The following is a 14,698-nucleotide window of genomic DNA, read 5'->3' on the forward strand; positions in this document are numbered from 1 at the left end:
AGAAGGATTTTGGCTTATTCGCATACATTTTGGCAAACTGCAGTGTAGCTTTTTATGTTTTTGTGGCAGCAGTGGGGTCTTCCTGGCTTTCCTGCCTTAGCCATTCATTTCATTCAAATATGAAGGGATAGTTCGCACAAGTAGTGCCTCTATTTGTTTGTTTGGATAGTTCACTTTGACACTGATGCTCCTGAACCTGCAGGACAGCTTGAATTTCTTTAGAACTTGATAGGGGTTGCTTATCCTCCATCCAGACTGTCCTGCTTTGCAACCTTTCACTTTATCTCAACTGTCCACGTCCGGGGAGATTAGCTGTAATGCCATGGGTTGTAAAATTCTTTATTATGTTGCACACCATGGTCAAAGGAACATCAAGATATCTGGAGATGGACTTGTAACCTTAAGATTGTTGATATTGTTCAACAATTTTGTTTCTGAGGTCCTCAGACAGTTTTCTTCTCCGCTTTCAGTTCTCCATGCTTAGTGTGGCACACACAGACATACAATGGAAAGATCGAGTTAGCTTCTCTTATTATCTGGTTTCAGATGTGATTTTCATATTGAAAAAAGGAGGTTCCAGCTTCTTCAATATAGAAAAATGTATTTGAAAATTAAAAGGATTCCATAATCAGATTAAAATTAAAATGAAAAACTGTCGCTGCGCTATATAGAATGAACATCTGCGGTATTTAGTCCTATAAGATGCTATCCAAATTAATCCCCATCAATTGTGCAAATGCCTGCTTGATAAATAAAATTATGAGTCACGCATAGCAAATTGCAATAAAAAAAAGGATATATTCAAAACAAGCACATATAGTTAAACATCATACACCATGCAATGAAAATTCGTTATCCAATAGTCGTAGTTGACAAAGCGAATAGCATGGTTGGCAGCACAGTTCGTTATTTACTAAGACCAATGGTTAATGGAGTTTTCCATATAATAATTTTTGTTGACTTTAGTTTATCCCTTTATATGGACAATTATTTAATAGTTATTAGCCACAGCTGGCAGACACAGTTCAATAGTCGTCTACAGTTTTGATCTTCGTGTTTCCTTAGCTACAGAACAACAAAATAAAGTAGCATTTAATCTTGTGTCAGTTCTATGCAGCAAGGACTATATGGCCGGGATCACACACAGCGAGATACGGCCGAGTATCGCAGGTTAAAAACAAGCTCTGGCACCGGCACTCCAGAGCGGAGCGTGTGGCCGCACAGCAATACATGGAGCTGCACGCTCCGCTCCAGAGTGCCGTGCCAGAGCTTGTTTTTAACCTGCGAGACTCGCACATATCTCGCTGTAGTGTGACTCCGGCCTCCGGTCACGTGTCAGTGGCTTTACATTGATGCTTGCAAATAATGAAGCACGGTGTTAAACTTGTAACACAAATAGGTATCCTTGTGGTTAATACCTTAGGCTAGGTTCACATTAGTGTTTCTGTGCGCAGCGTATCATCTGCATGCGCAAACGCATGCCAAAACACGTACGCCTCTGCATCATCTTACGCATGACGCAAAAAACGCTGCGTGTGCATGCATTCAAATGCGCTTTGGCATGCGTTTGCGGTTTTTACGCGCATGGTGGAGGTGGTGACATCATTTCCTTGACATGCGCAGTCTAAAGTATGCATGCTTATCGAATGCATATGTACGCATGTCCTTGCGTACCAATGCATTCCCATAGACAGTAATGCGTTTTTGATGCACTCATCCGCAATAATCTGCATGCACATGATTGCGCAATATATGACAACTCAAAAAATGCAACATGTTGTGCTCGCCGGACAACGCCGCACACCTCAAAACGACGCATGCGTATGCATCCACATGCTAAGGCATGCAAATGCATGTCCCTGTGTACACGTTACATAGTAACATAGTTAGTAAGGCCGAAAAAAGACATTTGTCCATCCAGTTCAGCCTATATTCCATCATAATAAATCCCCAGATCTACGTCCTTCTACAGAACCTAATAATTGTATGATACAATATTGTTCTGCTCCAGGAAGACATCCAGGCCTCTCTTGAACCCCTCGACTGAGTTCGCCATCACCACCTCCTCAGGCAAGCAATTCCAGATTCTCACTGCCCTAACAGTAAAGAATCCTCTTCTATGTTGGTGGAAAAACCTTCTCTCCTCTAGACGCAAAGAATGCCCCCTTGTGCCCGTCACCTTCCTTGGTATAAACAGATCCTCAGCGAGATATTTGTATTGTCCCCTTATATACTTATACATGGTTATTAGATCGCCCCTCAGTCGTCTTTTTTCTAGACTAAATAATCCTAATTTCGCTAATCTATCTGGGTATTGTAGTTCTCCCATCCCCTTTATTAATTTTGTTGCCCTCCTTTGTACTCTCTCTAATTCCATTATATCCTTCCTGAGCACCGGTGCCCAAAACTGGACACAGTACTCCATGTGTGGTCTAACTAGGGATTTGTACAGAGGCAGTATAATGCTCTCATCATGTGTATCCAGACCTCTTTTAATGCACCCCATGATCCTGTTTGCCTTGGCAGCTGCTGCCTGGCACTGGCTGCTCCAGGTAAGTTTATCATTAACTAGGATCCCCAAGTCCTTCTCCCTGTCAGATTTACCCAGTGGTTTCCCATTCAGTGTGTAATGGTGATATTGATTCCTTCTTCCCATGTGTATAACCTTACATTTATCATTGTTAAACCTCATCTGCCACCTTTCAGCCCAAGTTTCCAACTTATCCAGATCCATCTGTAGCAGAATACTATCTTCTCTTGTATTAACTGCTTTACATAGTTTTGTATCATCTGCAAATATCGATATTTTACTGTGTAAACCTTCTACCAGATCATTAATGAATATGTTGAAGAGAACAGGTCCCAATACCGACCCCTGCGGTACCCCACTGGTCACAGCGACCCAGTTAGAGACTCTACCATTTATAACCACCCTCTGCTTTCTATCACTAAGCCAGTTACTAACCCATTTACACACATTTTCCCCCAGACCAAGCATTCTCATTTTGTGTACCAACCTCTTGTGCGGCACGGTATCAAACGCTTTGGAAAAATCGAGATATACCACGTCCAATGACTCACCGTTAAAGATATGTACGCATGATGCATGCGGATCAATACGGATCATAGGCTGTGCACAGAAACACTAATGTGAACCCGGTCTTACATCCCCATTTCCACTGGTATGGAGAAGATACTCGCATGAGTTGGTGGAAAGAAGTCTCAAAAGTTAATTGCAGCACACCTCAAAGCAGGGAGTCCTGACCGGTGACTCACCAGATGTGGTTCGTGCCATGCTCATTGCTCAAGTATGGAGTCCCAAAGGGTCGTACTTTGTCTTACGCGTTACGGAGATACTGCTGTCTCCTTCATCACAGGGTATTTTCATTGCATGGTGTATGTGCTATATGGGCTTGTTGTTTTAAATATGTCCTTTTTTTATTGCAACTTGCTATTTGCGACTAACAATTCTATTTATCAAGCAGGTATTTGCACCATTGCTGGGGATTAGTGTGGATGGTATCTTACAGGACTAATTACCACACATATTCACACTATATAGCGCAGAGATGTTTTTTCATTTTAATTTTAATCTCATCATTAGTGATACACCACTGTGAGTGTTTTTTTGTCTAGTGCAGCTTTTTTATATATATGTCTTTGCACATGTATCCCTTTGCCTAAATGTCCTATAGACGTGAATAGTAACAAAATCTAAATTCTTAGGTTCCATAATCAGAATACACATGGCAACTTATTTTGCATGCACAACCTGTATTCTTTATCAGAGCTCTGATAAATTTTTGTATATTGAAGAAGCTGGAACCTACTTCTTTTTATATATTCTATCGCAAGTGGCTCCTTCAGTTCCATGCTTCAGCACGCCAGGAGCCTGGGTGAGCTGCTTAGTTTCTTTTTCTACACTATGTTTTTTTCATATTGCCCACACCTGTTACTTGCCACAGGTGAACGAGCATCACATGCTTGAAGCAAAGTTTACTCACAATTTTGGAAAGATGCGTACAATTTTGTCTGGCCCATTATTGGGGTTTTGTGTGAAATTGTGTCCAATTTGCCTTTTTTTCTCTGTTTTTTTTGTGTTGTTCCAATACACACAAGGGAAATTAACATGTGTATAACAAAACATGTGTAATTGCAGTAATTTTCTGGGAGAAATTGTTTCATTATTTAATGAATTTATACTTTTTCTATGCGTATGTTGATTTTAATGTCTAGCTTTTTTAATTACAATGAGTATTTTTGTTAACTTTACTGTATGTATTGCAGTAATTTTTGTCTAGACCCAGACAATTGTACACCTACTTCTGACTTTGTCTGCCTGCCTCTAGTTTATTAGTTTGATCTTTTAGCTATTTGCAATATTTTATTCTTTGATAGGACCAATAAAAAATATTCTCTACAGACATTTGTCCCTCTCTAAAAAATGGACAGAAGAAAGGGAATATAAAACATAATAAAAAAAATGCATCCTTCCCCAAAGTAACCCTAGTGGCTTCAGCATTGGGATGGGAGAGGAAGGTACCTTGTTCTTTGGTCACTTGGCACCTAGTCATATGACAGTGGCAGTCGGTCACATGCCTCGGCGGTAAGGTGACCAAAGAATGAGATGTCATCACTTCCTGTCCCAGTGGGTGAGTATGCCTTCTATAGTTATGTTTTATTGTACGTTTTTTAAAGGTTGGACAACATCATACAATACAGATACACAAGTTGTTGGTTTTCAGCTATAATATTGTGGATTTTCACTTATAGAATTTCAGTCAGATATACCTTTCATTCTTTTAATAGCCGCATCCATACGTAGACCATCCTTTTTAATACGAGCCTTAAGGACTTGCCCAAAATTCCCTTCACCAATAACATCCTGAAATTTGATATCATTCCATTCCAAAACTGGGTACTCCACGGGCTCTGGGCTGTTTTTAGCCTTTCTTAAATGGTTGAGCGTTCCAGCATTAAACTGCACAACTGGTTCTTCTCTCTGAATAAATAAAGTAATGCTGATGAGACTGGTGACATTTTGTTCTGTATACACTACCAATGTACTGCACTAACAAGAAGAGAGCACTACAATAAAAAAAATTATATGTGAAATAATAATAGTACAGAGTACATAAGCAGCTTAGAGTGAGTGAACATTGTATTAAGAATTTAAAGCGAACCTGTCAGCTGATACATGCCGCCCAAACCGTGACCAGCATGTATCAGCTCCTGACTGCGATCACAGCCATGAATGTTTTACCCTGAAACGCTGTGGCATTTCAGAGAAATTCATACTTTTAATCATCCGCTTTTCCCCATCCGCTGACACTGACTGACAAGACTCTGCCTGCAAGCACATATAGGCTGAGACTTGTCAGTCATTGTCAGCAGGTTGGGAGAAGCCATCAGAGACCCGCCAGTATGACTAGTCAATAGCACGGCTGGGTCCCCAATGGTGATTAAAAGTATGTTTTTCTCTGAAATGCCACAGCGTTTCAGAGTACAACATACATGACTGTGATCGCAGTCAGGAGCTGATACATGCTGGTCACAGTTTGGGCGGCATGTATCAGCTGGCATGTTCACTTTAAATATACTTTTTACACAATTAGGTAGAGGGTGTATTTCAGTTTCCACCTCAAACAGCAGCAACGGAGAACCCCATTTGATGTTCGGCATCTGATAATTGTAAATCTTTGGATAGTATATTAAAGTTCTTAATTATATATTTTTTATCATTTGATACCTTCAAATAGTTGCTCAATATTCCAGAAAATCCAAGCTGGATTTGCAGGTGTCAGGCTATTGGCATTTTGCTTGATTATATATAATGTGCTTATTCATCTCTACTGCAATCACTTCTGATTATATTTAAATGGACTCAGTCACCAGATTTTTGCTACCTAACCTTAATGCAGAGACAGAGACACAGATGCCAGTGATGTATCACTTAATGGGCGGCATAGTGTAGTTTTCATAAAATCGCTGTTTTTTCAGCAGGGGATTATCACAAGAGAACAAGTGAACCTGTCGCCTTGTAGTCCTACATATTCATGAGTTCTCTATAACCCCACCCCCTCTACTGATTGGTTTTGCGAGAAGCAGATCATAGTTTTGTAATGGTCGACCCAGAGGCAAGTCCTGAATTCAATTGAAAATTTGTGGGTAACCTGAGGAGGGCGCTGTTGCAACACCCCAGGTAACCGGTTGTTGCAGTGATGTTGCCTTTCTTTCGGGGGGGGGGGTGATGTAATGTGTGGACGCAAGGAGGATTCTCTTTACCAGGTAAGCACACACATGCAACACATTCTGAATCCAGGCCAGGAGGGGGACCCGGATTCAGGGGAGTTTCCCTCAGCTTTAAGTATCCTGGCCTGGAGGAAGAGTTAACCAGTCTGAGAGAGACACTGAGTGAGAAGGATGTCTGGAACAGACAGAGAGGCCTAGCAGCCATGTGGGAGCTGCAGCCTCTGGGAAGAGGAGATCCTGAAGGGTTGTTGCATGCAGTGGAGCATTGAGGAAAGGAGCGCAGGAGAGGAACAGGGCTCAGAGGGGAACTGTGACCGGTCATCTTCAGATAGTGGAACTGTAGGACACTTGGCAAAACCGGAGGGCTCAGAACTTTAAGTGAACAACCCGCACCACACCTGAGACGCAGCAGCACCTAAGGAGCCCGGGGCATGATAGAGTCCCTATCAAAAGGCTCAAGCTGCCCATCATGCAGGTACCTGTCCCAGGACAGGGGAAAAGAGGACTTTGCCAGTAAGCTTCAGGCAGCAGGGACCTCATATAACGGTGCTAGTTGGAAAGACTCACGGACCTCTACTGCAAAAGGGATTCTCCCATTGCTTCTGAGCCGGCCGGGCCACATCACCATCCATGCCTGGTACCCTGGACTATGGCCTGCCAACTACAGTAAACCAGGTAAAGACTTTACAACTTGTGTCCTTTACTCATTGCCCGGAATTCACCATCATCGCCATACACTATAGGACCCCTGGGGACCCCACTTCACCTGTGGGAAGCGTTACCATCTTTGCTGCAATAACATCCCCCCAGAGGACCCCTTTAATTCAGCGTCGGTTCCACTATTGACCGAACACCACAGGTGGCGTCATGACAGACTAATTTACAATATCCCTTTAAAGACCATTCCCCTTTAATTGGACGCCCATGGCCACGGACCGGGTCACAGCCACCGTGACATCCCCTTTAAGACCGTACCTGGTACCAAGTACCCCACTGCCCTGGTAGGGCGTTCCACTGTACACAGCAGAAGACCTCGCAATCTGGCAGATTGAGCGCATTACCGCAAGTAAGAGTGGGCAAAGATTGTCTATTTAGATGTGTCATGCTAATAGACTCCTACCTAAAAAGACTGGATGTTCTCCTAAATTCAAAGGTATATCAATAAAGTACTAGTAATAAGTTTTTTATGAGTTCTTTATTTTTCATTTTCCACCTGTAAAGATTTCAATTTGTTTTTCAATACTACTGTATATATTGTACACATTATAGGTCACAATATAGGTGGAAAAAGTTCTGAAATGTTTCTTCTTGATATGATTTTTTTCTGCCAAAAACTTTGCATTTTAACGGGTGTGTAGACTTTTTTTCCATTGTACATTTGCTCCTACATCATACTGCTCTGAAATGGAGTAGCAAAATCCTGGTGACAGATTCCCTTTATCTATTCCTGCTAAATGAACCTAAAAATATTGTTTCGGCTCAGTGCACCGGGCTATTCTTCACAAATTCTAGGAAAGTGAAATTTAACGGTACGTGACAGGAGAATCGAATAGCTTTGTGAGGGCCTCAAAATATACCAAACATTTATGACAACACATATACGGTAGTATTAATATATTCACAATAAAAACATTACAACCTACCACTCCGTTCTGGAAGGCTTGAGCCATTCTATGTTGGAAATTGGCACGTTTTAGTTGCAGCATAATAAGAAATGCCAGTAAAATGGTTAGACAGGTCATGCCAGCCGAGCCTAGGATGGCAATGAGGAGCATATTACTGTCTTTTGATTCATAGGACCCTGAAAGACAACGAGAAAGATAAAAGAAAACTGTGTATAAGGCCTTCTTTATAGAGATCAGTGACAATACAGCTTTTACAAAAAATAAAAAAAAAGCATTTGTTATCGTTGCTTCCAAAAATCTATTGAGTGAAGTCTTGTACTCCTGTGATATAGGAGATTGCAATTTTCACTATATCCTGCATATGCTATTTTGCTATTGCAAAACATATAGCATATGCTATCAGACAATCGCAGATTCAAGTTCCCTAAAGGGACTAAAAAACTGAAACAAAAAGTTAAGAAAAAAAAGTTTGCAAAAGTGTAAAAAAAAAAAATCTACGAAAGCAAAATATTTTTGGTATTGCCACAACAATAAAAATATGTTCTGTTAAAATATAAAATGAATTGACCGATACATTAAATGCCATAATGAGAAAAAATAATCTCAATGAGACAATTGTCCTATTTTCGATCACCACGCCATCCTAAAATAATGCAATAAGAAACAAGTAAAACATTGCCACATCCTCACTTAAGCGGTAGCTGCAGTGGTCACGTGACACAACAATGTCACATGACCAGTCAGTTATAGTAATACCTATATTACTGGAATGGCGCCTCTGTGGGAAGATGACTACAGATGATTTTATTTTTTTATGGGGGCAGGAAGTGGTCCAGTATTGGCCAACCCCTTTAATATGGTAACTTACCTTTAGCTTCCTTGCGGGTTTTTAATTCTCGAACAGGATTGTGAAGGCTTTGTCCAATATTATTCTCTGTGCATAGCTCAATCAGGTATGGGGAGTCAGCTTCAAGACCCTTCAGCTGATATTGAGTGATGGTAATATTTCTAATTTTTATGTCATGATTGTACTCTGTGTCTCCAAATAACTTATATCGGATGATAACAGTTGAAATTGAGTGTCCCTCCTCAATGGTCCAGGTGACAATCGCTGATGAATCCGTGATGTTAAGCACATTGATATGTGTGGGCGGTGGTGAAACGTCTGTAAATATAATAGGGTGAAAAGTCATTACAAACTATAACACAGGCAAAATTCATCATTCCCTTTGCGCCTGTTTTCTGTCTAGTTTTGTGCGTTTTACACTCTTATTTGTTTGCACCCAGTTCTTCATTATTCTATTTCTGCCTTTTTTTAAGTCTACGGTCACAATTCAACATTTGTGTGGTCCTTTCCTTTTTAGTCCTGTGGTATTAGTTGCTGTTTTTGGTGCCAAATTTATCAAAATGGCGCGCTCGATTCATGAATTTGGCGCAAAGTCAAAAAAGGGCTTTTTCCTGTTTTGAACTACTTTTGCGACTTTTGGTGCCAAAAGTCACAATTTGGCACGAAAAATAGCAAAAAATGCACCAAAATAGCGGCATATTCAAAAATACACCACAGTGGATATTGGAGTGAAATTGCACCAAATTTTGTGACTTTTTAAAAAGTTGCAATTGATGAATCAAAACATCAGGAATTGCTAGAAAATTGCTAGAAAATAAAATAAAAAACAGACGGGCACACATAATATAGACTTAAAAAAAGGCACAAATAGAATAGTGAATTCGGGTCAAACAAACAAAAAAGCACAAAACTAAAGAAATAACTGGCACAAAGGTAATCGTGCCTATACAGTGGGGAAAATAAGTATTTCATACACTGCCGATTTTGCAAGTTTTCCCACCTACAAAGAATGGAGAGGTCTGTAATTTTTATCGTAGGTACACTTCAACTGTGAGAGACAGAATCTAAACAGAAAAAAACTGAAAATCACATTGCATGATTTTGACATAATTAAATTGCATTTTATTGAATGAAATGGGTATTTGATACAATAGAAAAGCAGAACTTAATATTTGGTACAGAAACCTTTGTTTGCAATTACAGAGGTCAGACGTTTCTTGACCACGATAGCACACACTGCAGCAGGGATTTTTCACAGTTATGTGAAAAAGTGTTTACCCCTTCCTCATTTCCTTTTCTTTTGCATGTTTGTCACATTTAAATGTTTCAGATCACCAAACAAATTTAGATATTAGACAAACATAACAAAAGTAAACACAAAATACAGTTTTTACATTAATTTATTATTAAGGGAAAAATAAATCTAAACCTACAGGGCCCTGTGTGAAAAATGGATTGCCCCCTAAACCTAATAACTGGTTGGGCTACTCTTAGCAGCAACAACTGCAATCAAACGTTTACGATAACTGGTAATGAGTCTTTACAATGCACTGGAGGATTTTGGCCGACTCATCTTTGCAGAATTGTTGTAATTCAGCCACAATTCAGGACTTTGACCAGGCCACAGTCCACATTCTTAATTTTGTTTTTCTTAAACCGTTCAGAGGTGGACTTGCTGGTGTGTTTTGCTGCATAACCCAAGCGCTCTTTCATTTAATCATTTTCCTTCAGGATTTTTTGTAAACAGCAGAATTCATGATCCCATTTACCACAGCAAGTCTTCCAGGTCCGGAAGCAGCAAAACAGCCCTAGACCATCACATCACACCACTACCCTATTTTACTGTTGGTATGATGTTCTTTTTCTGAAATGCTGTGCTATTTCTATACCAGATGTAATGTGACAAACATCTTCCAAAAAGTTCAACTTTTGTCAGTCCATAAAATATTCTCCCAAAAGTCTTGGGGATCATTAAAATGTTTTCTGGCAAAACTGAGACAAGCCTTTATGTTCTTATTGCTCAGCAGTGTTTTTTGTCTTGGAACTCTGCCATGCAGGCCATTTTTGCACAGTCTCTTTCTTATGGTGGAGTCAAGTATACTGACCTTAACTGAGGCAAGTGAGGCCTGCAGTTCTTTGGATGTTGTTGTGGGTTCTTTTGTGACCTCTTGGATGAGTCATTGCGCTCGTGGGGTAATTTGGTCTGCCACACACTCCTGGGAAGGTTCACCACTAGGGTTGAGCGAAACGGGTCGGCCATTTTCAGAAGTCGCCGACTTTAGGCAAAGTCGGGTTTCATAAAACCTGACCCGACCCCTGTGTGGGGTCGGCCATGAGGTCGGCGATCTTCTGAATCTGGTATCGGAATTCCGATACCGGGTTCCGATATGTTTGCAATATCGGAAATCGGTATTGGAATCCATATTTAAGTGTAAAATAAAGAATTAAAATAAAAAATATTGCTATACTTACCCTCTGACGCGCCCTGGTACTAACCGGCAGCCTTCCTTCCTTAGAATCAGCGCGTGAATGACCTTAGATGACGTCGCAGCTTGTGATTGGTCGCGCGACCGCCCATGTGACCGCTCACGCGACCAATCACAAGCCGCGACGTCACCGAAGGTCCTTCAAGCGCTGATTCTTAGGAAGGAAGGCTGCTGGAAAGAAGCAGGGCGCTTCCGAGGGTGAGTATATACCTAATAGGAATATACTCACCCTTGGACGCGCCCTGCTTCTTTCCGGCAGCCTTCCTTCCTAAGAATCAGCGCTTGAAGGACCTTCGGTGACGTCGCGGCTTGTGACTGGTCGCGTGAGCGGTCACATGGGCGGTCGCACGACCAATCACAAGCCGCGACGTCATCTAAGGTCATTCACGCGCTGATTCTAAGGAAGGAAGGCTGCCGGTTAGTACCAGGGCGCGTCAGAGGGTGAGTATAGCAATATTTTTTATTTTAATTCTTTATTTTACACTTAAATATGGATCCCAGGGCCTGAAGGAGAGTTTCCTCTCCTTCAGACCCTGGGAACCATTGGAAACCCAATGCACTGCATTGGGTTTCGTGTTTCGACCGACCCCGACTTTTTTATAGGATCGGCCGATTTCACTCGACCCGACTTTTGAAAAAGTCGGGTTTCGTGAAACCCGACCCGATCCTATAAAAGTAAAAGTCGCTCAACCCTATTCACCACTGTTTCATGTTTTTTGCCATTTGTGGATAATTGCTCTCACTGTGATTTGCTAAAGTCACAATGCTTTATAAATGTCTTTATTACCTTTTCCAGACTACTAGTTCTCAATTACTTTTTTTTTTTCATTTGTTCCAGATTTTTTTTAGATCGCAGCATGATGTCTAGCTTTTGAGGATCTTTTGGTCTACTTCACTTTGTCAAGCAGGTCCTATTTAAGTGATTTCTTGAACAGGTGTGGCAATGATCAGGCCTGGGTGTGGTTAGGGAATTTGAACTCAGTTTCCCAAAGGTAAGATAAACCAAAGTTAATTTATGTTTTCAGGGGAGGGGGGCAATCACTTTTTCACACAGGTCCCTGTAGGTTTGGAATTCTTTTTACCTTAATAATAAAGACCTTAATTTTAAAACTGCATTTTGTGTGTACATGTGTTATCTTTGTCTAATATTTAAACTTGTTTGGTGATCTAAAACATTTATGTTTGACAAACATGCAAAAGAATAGGAAATCAGAAAGGAGGCAAACACTGTTTCACACAACTGTAGATCTCCAGATCTTTCAGGTTTCGGGACTGTCGCTAGGCAACATTGAGTTCCAGCTCCGTCTAAAGATTTTCTATTGGGAGACTGGCTAGGACCTTTTCACTGAAGGACCTTGTAATCCTTCTTTTGGAGCCACTCCTTTGTTGCCCTGGATGTGTTTTTCAGGTCATGCTGGAAGATCCATCTTCAATGCTCTTACTGAGGGAAGGAGGTTGTTGGCCAAAATCGCACGATACTTGACCTCATCCATCTTCTTTTTAATTTGGTGCAGTCATCCAGTCCCCTTTGCAGAAAAGCAACCTCAAAGTATGATGTTTTACCCACCATGCTTCACGATTGTGATGGTATTCTTGGGGTTGTACTCATCCTTCTTCTTCCTACAAACACGGCGAGTGGGGTTGATACAAAAAAGTTATATTTTAGTCTCATCTGACCACATGATCTTCTCCCATGCCGCCTCGGGATCATCCAGATGGTCATTGGTGAACTTCAAGTGGGCCAGGACATGTGCTCGCGTGAGCAGGTGGAACCTTGATAGCCCTGCAGGATTTTGATCCATTACGGCATAGTGTGTTACTAACAGTAATGTTTGAGACTGTGGTCTCAGCTCTCTTCAGGTCATTGAACAGGTCCTCCCATGAAATTCTGGACTGTTTCCTGACCTTTCTCAGAATCATCCTTACCTCATGAGGCGAGATCTTGCATTGAGCCCCAGACCAAGGAAGATGACAGTCATCTTGCATTTCTTTCCTTTTCTAATAATTGTGCCTACATTTGTTACCTGCTCACTAAGTTGCTTGCCTATTGTCCTGTAGCCCATCACAACCTTGTGCAGGTCTGCAATTTTATCTCTGGTGTCCTTAGACAGCTCTTTGGTCTAGCCATGGTGGAGAAGTTGGAGTGTGATTGATTGAGTGCATGGCCAGACAATTTTTATACAGGTAACAAGTTCAAACAGCTGCTATTAATATAGGTAATAAGAGCAAAGTAGGAGGGCTTCTTAAAGAAAAACTGACAGGTTTGTCAAGCCAGAATTCTTGCTGGTTGGTAGGTGATCAAATACAAGTGCTTCTCACTAAATTAGAATATCATCAAAAAGTACATTTATTTCAGTTCTTCAATCCAAAAAGAGAAACTCATATATTATATATAGTCAATACAAAGAGAGTGATCTATTTCAAGTGTTTATTTCTGTTAATGTTGATGATTATGGCTTACAGCTAATGAAAACCCAAAAGTCATTATCTCAGTAAATTAGAATACTTTATGAGACCAGGTTGAAAAATGATTTTAAAATCTGAAATGTTGGCCTACTGAAATGTATGTTCAGTAAATACACTCAATACTTGGTCGGGGCTCCTTTTGCATCAATTACTGCATCAATGCAGCGTGGCATGGAGACGATCAGCCTTTGACACTGCTGAGGTGTTATGGAAGCCCAGGTTGCTTTGATAGCAGCATTCAGCTCATCTTCATTGTTAGGTCTGGTGTCTCTCATCTCCCTCTTGACAGTACCCCATAGATTCTCTATGGGGTAAGGTCAGGCGAGTTTGCTGGCCAATAAAGCACAGTGATATTGTTATTTTTAAACCAGGTATTGGTACTTTTTGCAGTATGGACAGGTGCCAAGACCTGCTGAAGAATGAAATGTCCATCTCCTAAAAGCATGTCAGCAGGGTAAGCATGAAGTGCTCTAAAATTTCCTGGTGCTGCACTGACGTTCGTCTTGATAAAACACAGTTGACCTACGCCAGCAGATGACATGGCTCCCCAAACCATCACTGATTGTGGAAACTTCATACTAGACCTCAAGCAGCTTGGATTGTGGCCTCTCCACTCTTCCTCCAGACTCTGGGACCTTGATTTCCAAATGAAATGCAAAATTTACTTTCATATGAAAACAACACCTTGGACCACTGAGCAATAGTCCAGTTCTTTTTCTCCTTGGCCCAGGTAAGACGCTTCTGACATTGTCTATTGGTCATGAGTGGCTTGACACAAGGAATGCGACACTTGTAGCCCTGGATACATCTGTGTGTGGTGGCTAATAAATAAATTAATATTTTGATGATATTCTAATTTAGTGAGAAGCACTTGTATTTATTTCATGCAATAAAATGCAGTTTAATTATGTAAAAATCAAACAATGTGATTTCCTGGATTTTACTTTTAGATTCTGTCTCTCACAGTTGAACGGTACCTACGATAAAAATTACAGACCTCTCCATTCTTTGTAGGTAGGAAA

General features: G+C 40.9%; 1 protein-coding gene across 1 annotated transcript in view; it reads right to left on the bottom strand.

Annotated features, from left to right (window-relative positions):
• The window catches only part of TEK (TEK receptor tyrosine kinase), a 206,198-nt gene that overhangs the window by 46,468 nt on the left and 145,032 nt on the right, over nt 1-14,698 (bottom strand). The window contains exons 13-15 of the mRNA XM_069765358.1: nt 8,746-9,042; nt 7,896-8,053; nt 4,792-5,002 (exon numbers count right to left, since the gene is read on the bottom strand). Coding sequence (XP_069621459.1) covers nt 4,792-5,002; nt 7,896-8,053; nt 8,746-9,042 — 666 coding nt within the window. The remainder of the gene's footprint in view (nt 1-4,791; nt 5,003-7,895; nt 8,054-8,745; nt 9,043-14,698) is intronic.

The sequence above is a fragment of the Ranitomeya imitator genome, chromosome 1, assembly GCF_032444005.1.
Source record: "Ranitomeya imitator isolate aRanImi1 chromosome 1, aRanImi1.pri, whole genome shotgun sequence".
In the NCBI taxonomy this organism is placed as follows: domain Eukaryota; kingdom Metazoa; phylum Chordata; class Amphibia; order Anura; family Dendrobatidae; genus Ranitomeya; species Ranitomeya imitator.